The sequence below is a fragment of the Diachasma alloeum genome, unplaced genomic scaffold, assembly GCF_001412515.2.
Source record: "Diachasma alloeum isolate Michigan unplaced genomic scaffold, Dall2.0 Dall_scaffold_00197, whole genome shotgun sequence".
Taxonomy (NCBI): domain Eukaryota; kingdom Metazoa; phylum Arthropoda; class Insecta; order Hymenoptera; family Braconidae; genus Diachasma; species Diachasma alloeum.
This window is the reverse complement of record NW_021680362.1, coordinates 303,510-325,303: the sequence shown is the minus strand read 5'-3', so window position 1 is coordinate 325,303 and position 21,794 is coordinate 303,510. Positions and strand designations below refer to the sequence as shown.

The 21,794-nt window shown below is 34.4% G+C and overlaps 1 protein-coding gene and 1 non-coding gene across 4 annotated transcripts in view; one reads left to right on the top strand and one right to left on the bottom strand.

Annotated features, from left to right (window-relative positions):
• Nucleotides 1–20,465, bottom strand: part of LOC107048790 (V-type proton ATPase 116 kDa subunit a) — a 43,950-nt gene extending 23,485 nt beyond the window's left edge. Inside the window, exon 1 of one of the 3 annotated variants that reach the window (XM_015272175.1) lies at nucleotides 20,172–20,465. Coding sequence is in view for 1 of the 3 variants with exons in the window: in XM_015272174.2 (XP_015127660.1) it covers nucleotides 1,861–1,874 (14 nt within the window). In the remaining 2 variants the exon portion in view is untranslated. Of the gene's footprint in view, nucleotides 1–1,860; nucleotides 2,059–9,493; nucleotides 9,571–20,171 lie in introns of those variants that run through there. The other 2 variants (XM_015272178.1, XM_015272174.2) reach the window with 2 other exon arrangements.
• LOC114841742 lies at nucleotides 4,315–4,441 on the top strand. Its single transcript, XR_003783200.1, has one exon. It is a non-coding gene; the product is annotated as a U4atac minor spliceosomal RNA (small nuclear RNA).
• Nucleotides 20,466–21,794: the final 1,329 nt, after the last annotated feature.

Sequence of the window (21,794 nt, the reverse complement as noted above, 5' to 3'; positions counted from 1 at the left end):
CACTTTATGCACACTAAACGGTTTCGAAAAGTGAACTACCCAAATGATATAATTGTACTTTATAATTTTTAATTTCCGAACCCGCAGGAAGGCAATCCTCGTAGATATTAGAAGTCCTCGAATTAAATGATCTCCTAAGGACAAGCTCACTGAAAATAATATCGGCAATGCCAGTACTTGATATTAGGTACCTACTAACCGCAGGTCGAAATATGAATTTCATTTGGAGATATTGCATGTAAAATGTTGATTAATTTTTAATTTTTAACGAACTTTATTGTAATAAAATTTTTTTTGTATATTTTTCTTACAATAAAAAAAAATATACAAAAAAAATAATTTTCTTACAATAGGCCATCGCCCGAGGGCCTTCAGCCAATAATTTATATTTACCTCACGTGGCATTTATTCATCGGCTGAAGATCAAATAAACGTCATGCTGCTTAATGACATTGATTGTTTACTTTAATTGATCTTAATACATTCGGTACATTAATATATATTTGTTCATACATCAGGTTTATTTAAGTTTCGTTTGTTCATTCATGCATATATATTTTTTTCATTGTATTTAATTTCATAAATACAGAAAAATGGTTAATAGACGCTGATTTTTCTACACTATTTATTCCGTCGCGAGTTTTTTGTAAGAGTTCTTGAGTTTGATTTTCCTGTTTTTTTTATACTACAAAGAAAAATAGAACAAAGTGAAGGGGAAAAATTCAGAAAATTTCTTCCCAAGAATTTCTATAGAAAGAATGTCAAGAGAATAGGCCTCATTGAAAAATTTGAATGCTTTTACTTTTTGCTGTTAGAACAGTAAAGAGGGTCGCGGAACTTTGAATTGACGATGGAAAAAAAAATCCGAATTGAAAGGGGTGGAAAAATAATTGAATGTGCTAAAAAAATCCAATAGACATCCTACAGAAATTCTCAGCAAAGGCTAGGTTTTTCCATCTATTTGTTCATATACCCAGAAAAATGACAGATTTGTATTAAATAAATAGGATTATTTGAATAGTTCTTGAAGAAATTTTTATTAAAACTTAAACTTCATTTTATATCTATTCTTCATCTTTATATAAATGAATGGTTCAAATTTTTCATTGTAATAAATACATACACAGAGGCAGTTTTGTAAAATGAGTAAGCAAAAAAATTTAAAAAAAAATACCAATTCGAAGCGAAAAAGTCGAAAAATTGGAATTTTCAAAGAAGCTCACATATTTTTTTTCGTCACTATATTGTGTATGTGGGAACCAAAATTCAAGTCAATCCATCAAAATTCTGGTAAGGAAACTATGATGAAGATCTTCTGCCTGTACAACCACATGCCGTCAATAAAAAAACTAAAACTCAATTTCTTCTCATTTTTCAAGTATAAAAAATTAGCACTAGAATCGTCAGCAAGGCAATTAAAGGTGTCTCCTTAATTTCCAACAAAAAATTGTTTTATGTCACTCCGCACGATAAGTCATACGTACGCTTCGCGCAGCGTGCTTTCAACTCCACTATCGCAGGATGTAACATAAAATAGTATAGACGACTCGGGCATAAATTTCGTTTTCAACGAATGTGAGTACAGACCTCGCCTTCGACTAGGCCGGTAAACTTCACATTCGTCAAAAACGAAATTCATGCCCTTGTGGTCTAATATACTATTAAAGTATCCAAAAATTTTAAGTCAATAATTTTTTTGAATTCAAAAGACTCCTTTTTCCGCAGCTGCGTGATTATTTGTTATTCATCTCCTGATTCTAGTTGGTGGGGATGTCATTATAGACTTTATCACCTTCATCATCTCAGGTTACATGACGCCTCCATAATTTCGAGGATACAAACAATTACTCCCGCAATTACCTCCAAATCCTCATTGTTAAATGTTTACAATCCCAATGAAACCGACTACACTTGCATTAAGCAGGAAAAAGTCATAAACACTAAATGATAATGTCTGGCTGCATTATTATCTCACAGTGTCACACTCGTGAACTAAATACACTGATTGTTACACCGGTTCAGTGGAGGTTTTCACGCTGTGGCAGGAGTGGTTGATGTTTCTCAAGGTGGAAGAAATATACTGTTGGTTTGTGCGCGGTGACGCGGGCTCTCAGAATTTATCGTTATGGTCTTAAATGGAAACTGGATTATCACGATGCAGTGAATAACCAGCCCAAGGATTCATATAGACTGTGAGGAATACACTTGTAGATGATGTGTGCATCGTGTGAGGGAGATTGATTGATTGATTATTGGTAGACTGGTATACAGTTTACTGGCGGATTATGTAATCGGGAATTTATCTTGTCGTAAAGATAAAAAATTCCATGTCAACAGTAACAAATAAGATAATTTTTCTTTATAACCGTTTTTTCATGGAAAGAAAAACGCAGGCATTTTATTGTAATAATATCACGTGGAAATATTTTTCAATATTGAGTGCTGTTGAACTGAAATTGGAAAAGGTTATTATACAATTTTCTGTAACCTTTAGTTAATTGATGTTTATTCCTCTGATGTAACTAATATTATGTGAAAAACTGCGATTTTATTCTATTGGAAATAACAAGTTATAAAATGATGATGAAATAATATTATGTTCTGCAGTAATTTTCAAGTTGTCTTACAATGCGAATAAAATTTTTTGTTACTAAGATATTTTCGGTGGTTGACCTTCATTTTAATTGAAATAATTCTGATCATATCTGTATTCGAAGGATAAATTGCAATAACTCAGAATAACGTTACTAATTATGTTGGAGAGAGGAGGGTAAAATGCACGTTTTTATGAACCGGGAGTTATTTTGAAGTTTAAAACATATGTAGTGTATTTATCGTTAGCGAGTTATTAAAGATTAATGATAACACGTTGTACGCCACTTGCCCTTAATTATCCCAAATATGATTTGTTTCACGAGAAAACAACGAGAAGCCTTTTTAGCAACTTGAAAAATCTTCTGTGAAAAATGAGATATGAGATATGAATTCACATCTTGAAATAGTTTTTTGACTAATTATGTTTCGCAGGTCCATAATCCAATATTAAAACATTCAATTAAGATGTGCCAATTATTCAATTAAATACCATCTTGTTATGACTGCCTGTGACAATTATTTATTCTTAATTTATTCTACCTGAAGTGATAAGAAATTTCATTATAAGGCCCGGTTGCACCAGCTTCAGTTAACAAAATCGTCGCTTAAGAAAAAATTTCAATTTGGAACTACGATGAATTAGTTTACCAGGGGAAATATCTAAAATTTATCCCAAGAACAAAACATAATTAATCCCAGCGGTAGATCAGTGTTAATTCAAATAAGACTGCAGATTGAATAAAGAAATATTCCTCGGGTTAAATTTTCAAAAAGTATGATTCCTAAAATATAATTCACTTCAAGCATAAATTTTACCCTAGGGTTTATTTGCTTGACAGTTAGCCGGTAGGACCAAGCTCTGGTAGTCAAATAAATCCTCAGAATAAATTAATGTCTGGATCAAATTTATTCCGCAGTTTAACAATTTTAGGAATTCGTCGTAGGGTGCTTTCATTCAGCCATTCGGTCGTGAATATCGACTTAATACTTCGTAATTAGTGATATTATTAGCACACATGTGATGATACATCAATACATCCAGAAAAATGATTCGTTGGAATCAAACAAAGTTGATTTATTTGCAAGAAATGAATTGTTTTTTCAAATTTAATAGAAATTTCATTTGAAATGAATAAATTCTTTGTTTAGAAGGTATAATTAAATCCTTTTTCTTGAAACAAGTAAACAAGTTTATTCATTTCTAACAAATATATCCTTGAAATAACTAAACAAAGGGTTTATTTAATTCAAAAGAACCATTTTTTCAACCTCAACTAGTAAAAATTTTGGTGTAACCAAGCCAGTGACAATTTCATTTTTTTTTAAATCCTGTTTTTCATGATATAATAACCGATTTTTTCATTCCTACTACGACAAAAACATTATCTGTCCATAAATTTCCCACTCATAACATCTATCCATTACTACTGATTTCAATCCAGGAATAAAAAAGCATTACATAATTTTTCACATCTCTCAATAACTACGCAATCAATTAGCGCGATTCGTCATCATCTGACGTAATCCGTATCGTATGTAGAAGAGAATCAACAGGCTCTCCTGATCAATCAATTTCCACTTGGGGAGAAAATGATTGCCATGAAGAATTATAAACCCCGCTCCGTCTAAGTTCCGTCTGTGGTCGCCAGATGTCCAAAACTTTTCGCAAGTGAAACCCCATGACAAACCTGTAAGTACAGATATCGCAGCGCTTACGAACTCGTCCTTGTCTTTGGGGAGCATAGTATTCAATGATCGTCTAGTGAGGGTACTGATGCTGAAACCAATGTAAATTGAATAACCCGCATCCGTGTACACATGTACACGTGTTGCAATTTTTGGACGGCCTCTTTACTTCATAAGGGGCTGTAAAATCTAGTCCAGTTATCGATCAACAATGGAAAAACGATTAAACGTTGAGACTAGTCACTGTAAGAAGTAAATTGAAACTTTATCGTCAGTTGACTAATAATTATGAGGAGTGACATGGAATTTGATTTAGGGAGATCAGTCATGAAATTGCTTATTTCACTGAAAAATCAATGAAAGTTTGAATTTTTGAGTTGTAAGCTGAAGAACATTGAATCATTACTCGAATTTATAATCAAAACATGAATCTTCAGTACCAAATTACACTGAGGGGGTTGCATCGAGCTCTATTTACGAAATAAATCTTCAGAATAAATTCATGTCTGGAGTAATTTTATTTCACAGTTAGAGGATTGTAGAAATTTGTTGTAGAGTGCTTTTATTCAACCATACGGTCGTAAATGCGCGGAGAAATATTAACGGCCAGAAAAAAATCCCGTGTTGGCACTAGAAACTTTATGGGATACCACGTCAATTTTTATCGTACTTAATGGAATTTTTCACTGAAATCTCCAGAAATATTACCATAAAGCCCCAGGAATTTTACCTTAACAGCAGAATAGAATTTTTCATAGAGGGTTGATTATGATTTTTGCCAGTATTTGCATTCGAATTTTTCTAAAGAATTTCTCTCCCTGTATCGATTAAATATCACAAAATGAATAGTACTACTGGCAAATAGGGATGAGGCATCGATGAGAATTTCCGATCAAAATTGATGGGCAGATTATTTTTATTTGTTTCGCTATTTAACTGAGAATTTTCTTAAGGGGAGACTACTGTGAGTTTTAAAAGTCGTGGGGTATTGGAGTGAGACTTTTCATACGTTGAAGATCGATTATATAAATCTTCAACCAATTCATTAGCAAATATAATTATACTATACGAGAACTATTTCCCGTTTGTTTAATATTTACTGAATGGTTTAGTAAAAAATTCTTTTAAAAATCGATTCTGTGGTTCACAGAGAAAAAAAAAGTTTCTGAGCTCCACAACGAGTTTGCGAGATTCAGAATATTTTATCTCAATTAAAGAACAAGTTTTCCGGTTTAAGAATATGATAATAACGAGGATTACAAATAGTGACATTGAAAATGTAGGAAAATTCCCCCAATCAAAAAAAGTCCATCCGTTTAGCCGCAGCCTCACCCTCTAAAAGATAGTGAAAATTAATTAAATCAAATTGAAAATTTCTCAGCAATATTCTCTACGCTATTGAATCTTCAATAAATAAATATCAAATGTGCAATGAAAACCTAGAAACCTTTTTTCAACCTTGTATTGATGAAAAAAAACAAATCCCCTGAGAAAACAAACATTCCGAGTTTAATAAAAATTTTATACTTGCGGGCACTGAACCATAAAATCCCCCGTCAATATTTTCTCTCTTTTTTTCCATCCTGAGAGCCGGAGAATTTTTCACGGCATGACTTGAATACTAAAAAATATACAAACTGAAAAAAAAAAGTCTGACAATGCTACGCAGGTGGTGAAAATCTTTTGTTTGGATGGAAAAAAACGTAAAATTCATCTGGTATAGTGCGCGCGTTTATCGACTTATCCCGTGGCAATACACCGTAGTTGAACATGGTTGCACGCACCAGTGTGTTACTACGCTCGTAGAATTTTTCATCCGAAGATTATTACCAAAGTATTCTAACAATGATGGGTTCCAGATAATTCCACGCTGTTGAAGGATTGTTTGTCATTGGAAAACGCCGACAGAGGTTTTATAATTGAATGTAAACAGTGAGCGATGACGAGTTTAAACGATCTGAACTTGAAATAGAAACAGTTGAGTGCTATTTTCTCACGGATATTTTATGCTTACTATTTCCAATTGAATTGAATTCGTGAGAATGAAGTAGTTCAATGTTTTTCAAAAAGCAATTTTTTTTTATTCAATTGGCAATTGAATCAGACGGGAAAATAAATAAAATTTAATGAGGATTATTTACAAAAACCACATAAACTAAATAATTTTTAAATAGATTTTTTTATATTCCGACAGTAAATACCATGACTTATACCACAGAATTCTATATCACCCTTCAAACTAGTATTATTTAAGATGGGATTATAATTAAGATGTGAGCATAGTTATTTTGAATAACTCTCAGATGATTGAATGTCAATAATAGTTAGTGTTATTGCACAGGGAGAATATAGAAAATTATAATACAGTTTGCTTCAAGTGACAACTATGTACCACATTAAGGGTGCCCCATCAAAAAATATATAAACCATATATTTTATTTTTTTTTTTTCCGTGTGGGATATCCAAGTACTTAGTCTTGACAAAAAAGGACTAAAATCATAAATAATCATTTCAAATTTTGCCTCTCAATTGGTATTATTTGCGAGCACATCTGGGTGAACTCTCAGCTTAATCGGTCCAGTATTTTTTGAGAGTCAGCGATTCCGAAAATTTTTTCTTTTCTCAATATCTCGAAAACTACTACATCAAATGAACATTTTTTGGTATGAAAATATTCATCATGATAATATTTATCGAATCGGATCGATACCACGTGCATTTCCCGTACATTATCGATCACTGGGCACTATGAAAAAAATACTGAAATTAACCTCACGTATAAGCAGCAACATTACAAATCATTTTTGTTGCTCTGTTTCTGGGGTTTCTCAAATTTTGCAAACGGTGTCTGAATGGATTCAATAATGTGTGAAAAAATCTTCATAAAATTGGCTGTATTTTTTGGAATATCCTACTCCTCCCCCGATTATCCTTAACATTAAATGTTGAAGAAGATGTGAAGAAAACAAGCATATATTAAATTTGCAAACGCCGATAATACCAAACGCCAAAGTTTTGGAGAATGATGAGCAATTTACTTTCTCACATGCTTTACGCTCACATACGCACTATTTTTTCTGCTCATTGAATTCCCCTGCGAACTTTCGCAATTGTTTCTTCAATTTGACGAGTGAGTGAAATTAATTGATAAAATTCACTGCTATACTCGGTGGAAAAATGTAAAACAGCTCATTGGCTAGCGACCCACGTACAGGGTGGTGAGCCACGAAATGCCTAAACAGTAGGAGCCTTGGACAGCAATCAACAGACCTCTTGTGACTGACCCTAATAGCCGACGTCGACAGCTGTAGCGCATTCACGGCCTGCCTCGGAAATCGACAGTATACAAAAGAAGTGACAAGTACTTATCACCAATGAAACATTCACACGACATTTTTCTCTCCCCTTTTAACTAATCCCGTCGCTGTCGTCTATATCACTGACAAATGAATCGTTTTAATACTCTAGATTAATTTATTATCGGTGATGGGTACAATTTGTGGATCAAGGAGAGATCGGTCTTGCTATAAAATTACTTAGATTGAAGATTCTTCGCAATTCCACAGATAATAGGATTATAATAAAATATTCAGAATTATCTGGCGGTACACGTGATAAAGAGGTGATCCACGTATGAAGAAAATTAATTGAAATACCTAACGCCATTTGGCAGAAAATTTCGTTGAATTCATTTTTAAATTCTGTGGAAATTTTCGCAAATTTTACGGGCATTGGTAAAAAATATGAATATTTCATAGAAAAATTGCAATAATATTGTCGATTGCCCGCCTCGAAAATCGACAGTATACAAAAGAAACGAGAAGTACTTATCACCAATGAAACATTCACATGACATTTTTCTCTCCCTTTTTAACTAATCCCGGCGCTGTGGTCCCTATCACTGACAAATGAATCATTTCAATAATAAAGATTAATTGATTATTGAGAGATTATTGAGAGCTCACTGTTGCTATAAAAATATTTAGATTGAAGATTCTTCGCGATTCTAAAGATAAGAGGATTAGAATACAGTATTCAGAATTATGATCGCGTGCAAAGAAAATTAATTAAAATACCTAACGCCATTTGAAAAATACGAGGTATGAAACACCTTCTTAATATGTCTGGATCACATCTGGTACCACATCAATTTTACTAGACTAAACGGAAATAAAAGATGAAATAAATAGTTTTTTACATTTTATATGAACGTTTTTTCAACAATATTCATATTTGTCTAATGGGCTCCGAGTGCAGGAGTGAGTGCCGAAATATAGTGCAAATGATTTTAGGGACAATTTTCTAACCGGAGGAGACTCCTAGATCCCACTGGACAATGTTGTCGCAACTCTGGTATTGAACTCTACTTCCAGAGTTCCATTCCAGAGTTCATAGCAGAGATGTCAGACAAGATGTGAATGTTTTTTTGGGGCCCGAAGCAGGAGCGGGTATCGAAATATAGTGCTGAGGATTCTAAGGATGATTTTCCAACCAGGGGAGACTCCTAGACAATCCTCATTAGACAAATATGAATATTGTTGAGAAAACGTTCATATAAAATATAAAAAACTGTTTATTTCATCTTTTATTTGCGTTTAGTCTAGTGAAATTGATGTGGACAATTCAAATTTGAGCTCCCCGAGACGAATTGTATTCCAGAAATATCACGGTGTTTCATACCTCGTATTTTTCCATTTTCATGTCCCCTTGACTCTAAATTTCAATGGTTCAAAATTATATTCATTTCATCAAAAAGTTAATTTAACAATCAACAGTGACTAGATTATGTAGTTTACATAAATGTGTCTGTTTCAGAAAAGGAACCACAGTTCGATACATCTCGTACGTTAATCTAGGCTGATATTCGTATTCGAGTTAATATTTTGAGAAAATTTACTAGTCTACTGTCTGCATATCACTTATCAATTGACTCGATGGGTCTTTAATTTGAGAAGTAGTAGTTGAGGGTCTACGATCTCCAATATATCCATGGTCAAAGTTATCGTAGAGCTTGTAAATAAACACTGCCAAAATTTCTAAAAAATTTTCAAGAAATATACCAGATTCGAGCCAAAAATTGTCAAAATTGTACTGACCACTAAATCGAATATAATGATTAATTCGTAATATTCCAAGTGTTCGATAATTAATTCGTCACATCTAAAAATCAGTAATTCCCCCAGAGTTATCAATAAGAATTTGAACAAAAACCTTCTACGTTATCGCAGCCAGTGGCCTCGCGCTCGGCATGGTTCCCTGTGATAAATAAACTTCTTGACTTGTTGAGAGTGTAATGAGTAGTGCCAGTGCACTCACGTGTCTCAAATCCGCCCTCCCCTCTCTCCATTCGCCAGGCTGACACTCACCAGACGTCACAGCATTCATAACATTCGTCAACAAAACATCACCTTCATTTCCATTACGATAATCTTTTCATTATTTAATTTTCTCTCTATTTTAATATCAGCTAGAAATGCAAGAAAAAAATTTACTTCCCCATTCTCGAGAGCATCAAACCCGATTGTTTCTAGAGGAGAAATTCCTCGAGTCTTTCCTGTTTAGCAATTCAATATCGGGGCAATTGAAACGGAACGAATGGAGCCCGGGAGCACTGATCCTGATGTATTCCGAGTGAAAAGAGATCCGATTTTCCGTAATTCTTGAAAGAAAAATAGAAGAAAGGGGAAAAGAGGAAGAAGGTATCGCAACAGCTGTTGGGTTTTATCTTGTCTTTTTCACGTCACCCCCCCCCCTCCCGCCATCTGTGTACATATATGTATATACACGGCAGGGCCACACTTTCTTCCTGGTTCAAATGATATCACGTAGAAGTTTACAGGAACCAAGGGTGTGGATATCCACAAAAGGCGCCGGTTACGTTTTATGTAACTTTTGCCTACTATCAGACCGTGACGTCACTGTTTCCACATCCTTTCCGAGGTGTGGATGGATGAGAATGCATCAGCCATTTGTGTGGACAGAAAATGGAAAAATGGGAGAATAAATTTCCTGGATCTCGAATGAATTAGTAAGAGAAATTCATTTTGAAAATATTTTGGACGGCGGTGAATTTGGAAAGAAATGTCGGAGAATTTTTTATAGTTTCTGAAGTTTATCATACAAAATGTGTTCTGATGTTTTCTTCAAAGTAGTATAAACATTACTTAAATTTTGAAGATGAAAATCTGAAATAAATTCCAAACGCAAGTTGATATGAATAAAAACTTTTTGGTTACATTTGTGCTCCATTAGCAGTCTAGTATTATTGATGATAATTGATTCAACAGGCAAAATAACACAGTCTTATGTGAAAATGAATTTTTCGAGATTAAAGAGAGGATTAAAATGTAGAAAACAATTAAAAAACGTCAGAAAAAAGTGAATAACAATTTTATGCATAATGAAAAAAATTATCGTCAGTGTCAATGAAAATTTGATGGATAAATTTTTTACTCTCGTCGAAGTTTCGAGCATCTAAAGATTGCAAAAAATGGAAAAAAAAACATTCTTATAGGTAGTGAAAAATAGAAAATTTTGCCCCCTAATAAATCGAAATCGGGTGAGTAGAACTCGAGTTATTGTAAAAAAATAGAACAATTTGAAAAAAATCATATTTCCGAATTGGGCTGTCAAAAAAATCTGAAAAAATTTGAGAGATAGTTTTGCAAGCCTCCTAATCGTAGAAAAAATCGCCATCAATTTTCAAGAGGGTGCGGGTTAGCCGTTGACTCATTTGGCATGGAATACCTCATATATTACCGTAACCCTCGATCATTCGCTCAATAAGCGCGGCGTCAGCCGTTTTCATTTTTTTTTTAACTTAAGCGTGTTTCTCGACACTTAAAAATTCTGAAAAAAATAGAGTTCCTAGTTCAATCCTTTTATTAATCGATGGCGTTGTTGGTTTTTTTATCGGGAAATGTGTTTAGTTCAAAAAAACGATACGTCGAAGGGACAGAAAAGCGGCGCCGCATCGCCCAGTGCGAGTTTTTGTCGACCGCTCAAGCGACAGTGTTGCTACATTTACTGCCACACTTGAAATGCGTGCATAGTGGTAAGCGCCAACGTGGCAACAGCGTGCTCAGTTTAACCCAGCGGCGCTGCGCCGCTGCGCTAACAGCGTGACGGATGAAGGCTGGCGGCCGAGCGCGAGTGATTGACGGTTAAGTAATAAGTCCCCTGAGATAAAATTACGAGAAGGTATGTAGAAGAAATATCATAATCGTCATCTGATTGGAACAAAGACGGTTTTATTCGCAGGGTTCGCCGCACTATAGAATAAACATTCGTGAGTATTGATTCCTTGGCGGCGCAATCCGAGAACTTTAGTCTAAACAAATGACGAATATCAAATTGGAAATCTACACGAGATCTACACAAATAGCATGATGAATGAAATCGAAAGTTTGAAACTGATCCAAAAAATGAGATATAATGATGATAAATTGTTATTCGAGAAACTCTCTTCGACCGAATGGCGTCAACCTGCCCAATCTCCAGACGTCAGCTATAACTATCGAATTTCTCCCATTGGGATAACAACGTTGCAGAAAAAATAAAACAACTACTTCCTGATTAAACCGAACGATTCAATATGTATATGCTCCAAATAAAACCTCATGCAAAGGCCACTGAGGCTTCCATTCTCAGACAGTTTTACTGTTTCAAACAATTTCGTTATCGATATTCGATACATACCAGGGGTTTTTGGTAAATATCGGAGATGTGCCCGGAGGCTCAGTCAGAGGCAATACCGAATAACCTGTGTATTGGACATTAAATAGTTACGCGGGGTAGAGTGGAGACATGTCTATGAGAAACAGTGTTTTCCCGAGGAAGTTTGAACCTGATAGGTTGGGTCAAGGAAACTTTGGGGCGAAAGGACTTACTCGTACGTTCACTTTGCGCAATTGCTTGGAATGATTATCATAGCGTATCGTTTTACATGGATTATTTTAGTTATCGAGTGGTGACATTTGTCAGGTTTGATGGGAAATTGCTGGTGAATGGGTGATTGTGTGGGAAATGAGTGGGCTTATGAAAACATTTCGAGAGGTCTTCCACATGCATGAAAAATTGTACAGAAGAATCCTGCGAATTAGCCAGAAAATTTGATTGGATTTCTACTGAACTTTTGTGGAAAATTCGACTAATGTTTTGCTGATTCTATTGAAAAATTTCGCAGCTTTACTGCGGATTTTTTAAGACTAGAGACTACTATGAGTTTTAAAATTCGCGGGCTATAGGAGCGAAATTTATCATGCATTGAATATCGATTGTGTGTCTACAAAAGAATAATTAGTGCAAAAAAAAAAAAAATTTATTATTCGTTTGCCCCGCACACGCTTGAAGTATTGAAAATAGTCCAGTGCCTCCAATTTTTGAACTACAAAGGTTTTTGTTCCAAAATTGTTGAAAAAAGTGTACAATAGCAATTACGAGTTATTTTTTTGAAATTGGGGTCCTACACAGCTAATTTAGTTTTTTTTTGTAATGAAAAATTACCTGTCTGTGGAGGATATTTTAAGATTCGTTCGATAAAAAGCACATCTACGGATGTAAAAATTTTCCTCCTGTACAGCAAAATTTCCCACACCGGTATTTTTTTTCTTACACCCATCTGAAGGTCATGGGAAAGAATAAACGTGAATTTTTTAATAAATCATTCTCCGTTACAGAACAATTATATGCAATATTGAACTATTCACGTTCACTGGGATAATTTTTCATGGAATTCAGGATAAATTTTAAAGTTTCAGCATAAATTACCCTAACGTTCAGTAAATTTTCGCGGGCCAACAAAAAAAATTCACTATTCGTCTCGTATTTTCAACCTAATCAGCCCATGAAAACTGACATAAATCATAAAAATTTATGTGAATAAATTCTTGAATGTTCAGTTCATTGAAAATTCAGCGTAATTTGATTAAATTGATTTCACGAAGTTACTTGTTATAGAGTCCATTCAGCATTTGATAAAAATCCTACTGTTTGACTGCTTCAATATTAGATGATACAAACTATATTTGAAAAAAAAACTAGTAAGAATATATTAAAACATCGAGTAGAGCGATTGTGATTAAATTGAGCGTTTGATTAATGTTTGGATAAATGGGGCATTTTATAGGGAAAAATGGACCGAGAAAGAATTGTCAAAACAATTTTTCGCTGATTGGAGAAGCCCCTGAAAAAAATGTTTTCTGGTTATTTTTTGTAAAGTCACTTTGTACCGCGATAATTCAGCAATTAGCGATAGTAATATTGACTCAGACTGTTTGTAACGTCTTTACCAGATGATAAAAATTTATTAGGGTATTTAGAAACATCGAAAAAAACAATTCTGATAGAGATGACAGCGCTTAATAAATTTTCGATAAAGTTCGTAAGTAACTTGGGGAATTGTGAGTATGAATTATCTATTGAATTGGTCATCATCTAAGAAATGAATGTTTATAGAAACAAGCGAAAAATTGCTCTCGTATTGCATATAGTACAGTTATTTTAGCTAATAAATTAATAACATGCTTCCCAATGGGTATTTTGCACATCATTTCCTTCTATCATGTATAATTTATTGTTTATTTCATTTTATTAAATTCAATAAGATTTCCTTTTACCTCATTTTGTCCGATTTTCAATTATTTGAATGTTATCATCATCATTATTCTTATTATTCCTTTCTTCTATACAACCGATTGCCTTTTTTACAGCTTCATCTCTCCCCTCAGCCCTTCGATAAAATAGTAATAGAAAAATTTTATTTACACATACTTAAGTGAATTTGGAACATCACATTTGAAGATACCATCACAACGCTCACTTTCAGGGAAATTCATAAAAAATTCGAAATTGTCAACAATCATAAAAAACAAATCAATCAATATAGCTATCGTAATCATCTTTTAACTTCGACTTAATGGCATTAAAACTAATATTTTAAACGATGAGTAAATTCATTTAAAGGATGATATTCAAAGATATCCCCGGAATTCAGATTTTCAAAAAATACAAAAATTTTGCAATTTTCAAATAATTCAAAATAGCGATTATTACAATCACCTTCATCTTCGAACTCGGTCAAAAGGACATTAAAACAAATTTTTCAAGCCATTATTCAATCAGTTCAGAACATTTTTTTAATTAACGATGGGACTACTGATTTTCGGAGAAATTAGACAATTAGAAAAAGGAATAGATGAAATAAATTTTAATTAATGGCGATTGATAGGGCTCAATGCCTACATGTGACAATACCTACATTTGAAAAAAAAAGATTGACCGTTATATTGGGTATTTTGATTAAAACCCTACCGATTTCAGAGTTTTTCTGTCGTTTTTTAGAGATTGGAAGGTAAAAAACAAAGAAACAATATTTATAATTATTTTAAAGTTTTTGGACACTATCCCACTGTGCTCCCAACTATAATACATTGGAGACGCGAGTTGATCATTTTAGAATGTGAATTGTGATTGCTAAAAAGCAATATCAGTATGATAGAAGCTCTGACACCTGCCTCTTTGTTTTAGCTACCCCGCTTTGCCCCGGTCTCCCCTACACACATCCACACACGTACGGACGAGATCTAAAAATTGCATTTTTATATCACGGGACTTGAAAATTAATATACACATCTCGCCATGGAAAACATATCACCCTCCCCCACGTGCTTGCCATCCTCGCCTTCGACTCGGAAGGCCATCTTGCACGTAGGGGGCGGTGATCTGTTTCCAAGGCTCAGGCATGTAATGTACTATTTCGGACTTTTTAGATCATACTAGGCAATCATGCGCGCTACCGCGCGCGATCACCTTCAAGTGAGCGCTGTAACGCACAATAACATCCTCGTAGTCATGGAAATCATTGATTGATCACAAGGCGAATAAAAAGTTAACAATCAAAACAATCATTTATTGTCAATCAACTTTATGAAAAAGGACTGGCTCGATATAACTCAAAAAATGGAAAACTTGAATTTGAAAGAGGATAAAGCTTCCATTCGGAAGCAAACAATATCGGAAAACATTTTTGTAGGTAAGGGAATTTTCTAAAAAAACAGTTTTCTGGTTATTTTCCATAACATCGCTTAATATCGAGATAATCCAACAATTGAAATCAGCCATATCGGCCTAAAACGTTTTATCACTTTTTACTTCCAGATATCCATGAAAATTGATATTATGGTCGATGAAGATAAACATTCAATGATTTTTTAATAGTGTTCGTAAGTGACTAGGTATATGATAAAGCCGAATTATCTACTGAATGTCAGAGATACGTACGTGTTTTCATGACAAAACTTTTAACCAACTAAGTTTGCTAAATTTTCCCAATTTACTTGCAAAATTCACTCACCTCTTATCACTCAAACCAATTAGTATATTTATCACGGATTATCTCTTAACCTTGGAGCTTACTGACCTCCATTCACACAATTCTTGAAACGAATTCATAATTCTTCTTATCGCACAAAACCTATTTTCCTCATTCCGTTCGGAAGTATCACCCCTACAAGTAGAACTTTTAAACGCTTTTGTTTAACTTAATTTGTTTGTTGGAAAATTTTGCGAGGAAAAATGGATTTAGTGGCTCATAAACTAGGGGATTAGAATTTTTGTCTAAAATTGTCGGTACACATTTCGGAAATTTTTATCACTTGTTAATTCCACTGAAATTTCAAGGAGTTTCGTAATTGAAAATTCAGAATTTCATGGAAAAATCAATGAGAACTGTGAATATAAGTTCAATTCTTCCCTGAAAATTAGTATAAATCAGGAAAAATCCGGTAAATATGTTCTTGAAATTTAAATTAATTGAAAATTCATCGTAATTCGCCACTGAATGTTCATGATTTCATTAAACATTCAGAAAGGTTAAGGAATTCTTATCTTTCAATGCTGTTAGAAAATTTGAAATTCCATAAATTTTTCAGTAAAATCTGAAATTTCATGATTTGTCCCCCTTTACGGAGAGAAATATGCAGTAAAAATTACAGAACAATTCACATAATCCGCAGTAGGGAATCGTTTTCCTGCAATTTTTATAGGAATGGATGAGAAAAAATCTGAAACGTGAAAATTTTTTCTATTTTCATCCTTCGTTTCCATTCTTTGGCTTCATTTTCAGAAAGATTTCACGTGAATAATAATAAATTATTCTGAATTTACCCGATGATCCAGTGGCCCGCGACTACCCCAAACAATCGAGCTGTCACTTGACCGCCCTCTAGCTGCAGAGTCTAGCAGCCCTATAGAAACTCTGGGCGGTATACCCATAAACGTGGAGGCTGATAAAATAACCAATAATAACCGATGAAGATATTTTTCTGCTATTGGAAAGGTTGCAATGGAAGTGGAACTGTATACCGAGCATATATTTCGCACTCCATTCAACTATGGACCAAATTGAAAATTGAAAATTTGAAAGTTCTTAAATTCTAGGGTAGAAATATTTTAAGAATTCGGTACTAAATGATTTCGATTTTTTTAACGATGTGTCCACCGGAGAAAATTGAACATTTCTGTTTTAAGGGAGTTTCTTGCGCCAGGAGAACGCAGTATAGTTACTTGAGGCATATACTAAAGGTTTCTTTCGATGTTTACAATTTTAAGGTATTTTTTCTATACCTTCAAAATTTTTGTGAGACAAACTTCCATAGCGCACCTACTGACACCTACTGACAGGTTTAGAACCCAATGGTTCTCGATTTAAAGACTTTTCTCTAAGGAATTTTTTTACTGAGATGAAATAACCGGTTTCTTATTCTTAGAACCATAACTTCGAGAACCACGAGTTTCTTAAATTTAGTACATCGATTCTGAAAACTAGAAACTTTTTTCTGAGTATGTGACTTTGTAACGACGGGTTCTCTGAAGTGGAAATGGCTCTTGTTAAAAACTTAGGGAATTCCACACGGAAAATTCAGAAAAAAAATTGACTATTTGTTGCGAGAGACAATCATTGAAGAATTGGGGAAGTTTACTAATTGTTTTGCATTGACAACTGGTTGTCGTGTGAAACGAAACGGAAATGGGTGGAAATCAACGTGTCACGGGAGTCTCGTCTCACTATTCTGTAGAATGGAAGAATTCAATCTTTTTCATTGCAAAGCGCAAGTGAAAATTTCCCTTTGGGCAGTCAATTTATTGAAAAATCGCAATAAAATCACTGTGATACGCAACATGTCATTCTCTATACGTCGGAATACGATGACCAACGACCAGAAAAACTGAAAAAAAATGCTTTACATCATTTAATGGTGTGACATTTGTTAAATCATTTTTATCACCTTTTTCCATTCGCTTAAATGAATAAATATGTAAAGGCCCGGTTGCATCAAGTCTTATTATCAAAATCCGCAGTTAGGTATCGGAATGCATAGAAATAATCAGCCGATCAATTTCGATGGAACGTTTATCGAAGTTTTTTCAGCAAAACACAGAGTATATCGATGAAATTCATGGTGCCACTTACCGGTGTAATTGTTTGAAAATTACGTAGAAATCATGGAAATTCCGTGATTTCCGATTGATCAATCCTGATTTCCAACCTTTGGCAATTAATGAAAACTAAAGGTAAAGTCTACCCTATGGATTGTGGATTAACGTCTCTTTCCAACTTAACAAAAAAAGTGTCTCTCGTCAGAATTCACATTTTTTTCCAATGTATTACAAATGAATGGCCCCTCGTATCCGCCAGTCTCTAAAAACCCGTACCAAGCAACAGGTGCATCGGAATCCGCGCAGATCACCCGGGACATTCAAACCTCCGGGAGGAAAACTCAAAAACCGTTCACCCATCTCCGAATGAACTCCCAAGTCTCTACAACCCAAAGTGACACACAGACATTGGCCAGATTACAAAGTATCTCCTGCTCACACCCAGAGCAATGGGTCAGGCGCGCTAAACCGAGCCAACGTTCAACTCCACTTGATTTATTAATATCACGCCTTATCTAACAATGCGTAACTACAATTTCCCTCCTCAACAAATTCCACTTAACTCCCCATATATCACTATCATACGGTAAAAGGTCACGCGAAGAAATGCTCAATTGCTTCCTACTTTTACTCATGTCAATTCATTCGATCATTGACCAGTGACGAATCTCACTTACGACTACAATCTGTTATTACGTAAAAGTCAGGCTGGTATCGACAGCGATTCACCGAGATCGGGGCCATTGCATAATCCACCTCGGTATGCAGGGATCATGCTCTTGCGAGAGATCTTTTGCTTATTCCGAGGTCGTATTATTTCTCATTCTCTGAATTTTTCGGACAATTCTGTATTTTTATTCCCATGGATTATTCCAATAGAGGAATTCATTTGGAATATGAGTAGGCGAAATCGGCCAAGTGGTTTAGAAAATATTTACCTTTTGTGAAAAACTATTTTGTCCAATATCTCCCAAACTACTGATCTTAATTAACTACTGATTAATTTTATTTTTCTTTCAAAATACTCGTCTTGCCGCCCCCTATCAAGACCAATAAAAATATGAATACCCGTTCATACAAAGTTTTCGAGATATTTGCGTTTTTCTATTTTTTTCAATTGACAGTTAATGTGGCGTTCCATAATACGCGTAAAACTTGGAATAAACATCTGAGATTCTGGCTACTAATTAGTATTATTGGGTCCCACTTTCGTATAAAATTTTGCGTCGATCGATTCAATACGTCTTGGTACAGAGCAATTCATGCAAAAATCATTTTTTCTAAAAAGTCAAGTATCGTCATTTTATTGATTATTTTCATCTGTGGGGGATTATTCTCGACTTGTTTTTGTACGATCGATATATCTACATGTAATTTGATTTTGAGTGGATTCTGAGTAAAATCGACATCTCTCATTACTCTCAGCCATTTTCTTGTTATTCGGATGAAAATTTCAAAATTTATGTTTTTTTTTCTAATAAACAGAAAAATACAAATTGCTCGGGAAATTATTGGTTCGATCCGTAATAGATTAGACCCACTTCAACCTACCTGCAGTGGGAACGAGCGAAGCGAGCGACCAACAACTCATTCGAATTTTTTTCAATTTCCTGGAAATGCTTTTCATGACTCGACTCTTAATTCGATAAAGGTATCGACCAGAATTAGTGTACACTCGCCCTTCCGCCTTGTTCTGCTCCCTTTACGCTCCGACAACAATCGATACAACGTCCCCGTATATTTTTACCTCGCGGCCAATGGTCAACATGAAGGAAATAGACATGTGGAAGTGAATTGAGGAAAATAATGACGAAAGTACTATTCAACATTGACAATAGGGTTTTTTTCCGGAAATAAATGAGGCTTTTGAAGAGTCCGGTGTCCCAATGCAAGGTTGTCGGTTAAAATAATTATGAATGGAGTGCCAGTCCGTGTGTACGATAAGATAACAATTTTATAAGGTGAAGAATGTAATGGGTATTGAAATATTTGTGATAGTGTTTTGGGTAATGATGTAAACATTTCAGGGAAATCATTCGGTTTTGCTGATTTAATTTTGCGGAATAGGAATTTATACGAGTCTTATTGAAATAATAATATCAATTAATGTTAATATTTATTGATAACATGTAAATATTATTCATTCCATCATTAAGGTGACTCACGTCCCCGAAAATGAAAAGTTTCGGTAATGATTGGTGCCGTCGTGATAATTAGAGATATCTCATGATAATGAATAACACATCTTTGTTTACGAGTTGATGTGGCGGAGTGTAATTTCACACTAATGTTTTGTGATTCATCCGAACTCCGAGATTGTCAGAAAATATTAAGAGTTAGAGAATGAAGAATTGTAACGGATTCACAGACACTTGGCATTCATTCGGAAATTCTCTCACTCTTTGTTCCATTCTGTTTCGTTTCATTTTTGTAGTATTTGGCAGTTGCTTACAAGTCGCTCCAAAATCGCTGGCATCCACCTGATTGGTCGACGCAGCATTTGAGTACCTGTTGCACGGATCACCACCTACTCCCTCCTTCACGATGATTAATCCAATTCACAATATAACAGCAATATTTATTTTTATTTATGTCACAACCGGAGAGAGACGAATCACCGGGTTTTCGGTTCTGACTCGCGTGGCGGTTGCAACTGTACGACGGGCGGTAAAAGACTGGCCATAGGCCGTAGGCCCCACTGTACGTATACCTCGGCGATCGCCGACAAATGTAAACAGTACGACAGCTGATCGACTTTAGTAATACTGCGGATCTCAAGTTCTCGGTGGCTATCCCACTTCATTCAATTACCCCACTCTCGCTCTGTCCTTCGCCGTGGCACTCCCCCATTTCTCGTTTCACTTTTTTTATGAGTAATGATTATGATTATCTACGTGGGGTCGCATGTTTTGAAAAATTTGATAGAAACACCTAGCGCATTCTCGAGGAAAATTTATTGAAGTCCTGAAAAAACGAAAACAAATGTTTTTTGTAAAACAAATGTGCCAAGGAAAAGTTTTGTTTGATTCTTATTGAACAGTAGAAAGTTTTAAAAATAAAGAGAAATGAAAAAAAACCAAGTCAGAAATGTCAAATGAATGAGCATAGGGCACAGTCAGATGTCTATGAGAAAATTTGTTAAATCCAATAAGGAGTTGAAAAAATTCTTTATAAAATAAAAAATCAGTGGTAGCAGGACCAACGTCTGTGGCGAGGATCAGAATATAGAGGATTAGATAGATACTCGACAGTGAGTTGAAAAACTCCGCGTCATCAAGATTATCTTGTAGAAAGAGGACAACTCTTGAGATCTTCTATGCACATGAATTAATAATAAAAATATTCGTCGTGCAATTGAAACAAGAATTCCTCAGTTGGAGATGATGAGTGATCAGATCTGAAAAGTGTGAATTCTCACAATTCATTAAATTCTAGATATAACGTAAACTATATGGAGTTATCGAAAGACTTGACAATTTTCTCGGAACAAGAGAATCTTATGTTGTTAAAAGACTTCTTTCTCTCAGTGTATCGTGCTATTTTTTGACAGATATTTTATAGATAAAAATCAATAGGTTTCTATTTTTCTATAGAAATTCTTGAGCACAAATTTTTACATTTTCCTTCGTTGTATTTTTTTTCTATCAATAAAATTTGAGAGTAAAAATTAGAAAAATTAATGCCCAAAAATTTTTATAGAAAAAAATTTAACAGAATTATTTTATCTACAAAAATCAAGATCTACAGACTTTTTTCTATCGAAAAATATATATTGAAAAACGCACAGCCAAGTCGCATAATTTTTAATAGAATTCGTAAGACATACATAATTAAGTTTCTTAGAAATTATTTCGTAAAAATTGTAATGGAACTTTCATAGAATTTTGTAGGGAAAGCTCTAGTTTTGTATTTAATTTTTAATGTATGGGGACGCCTGACGTAATTTGTTTTGCCAGCTTTTTACGATAGGCAGGGGTGTAACATTGATCGACGAGATAGGAAAAGTTCGGGGACAATTTACCCATTTATTCACATGACAAAATGCGGAATGTGCATGTGTTGACATTTTTCTTTG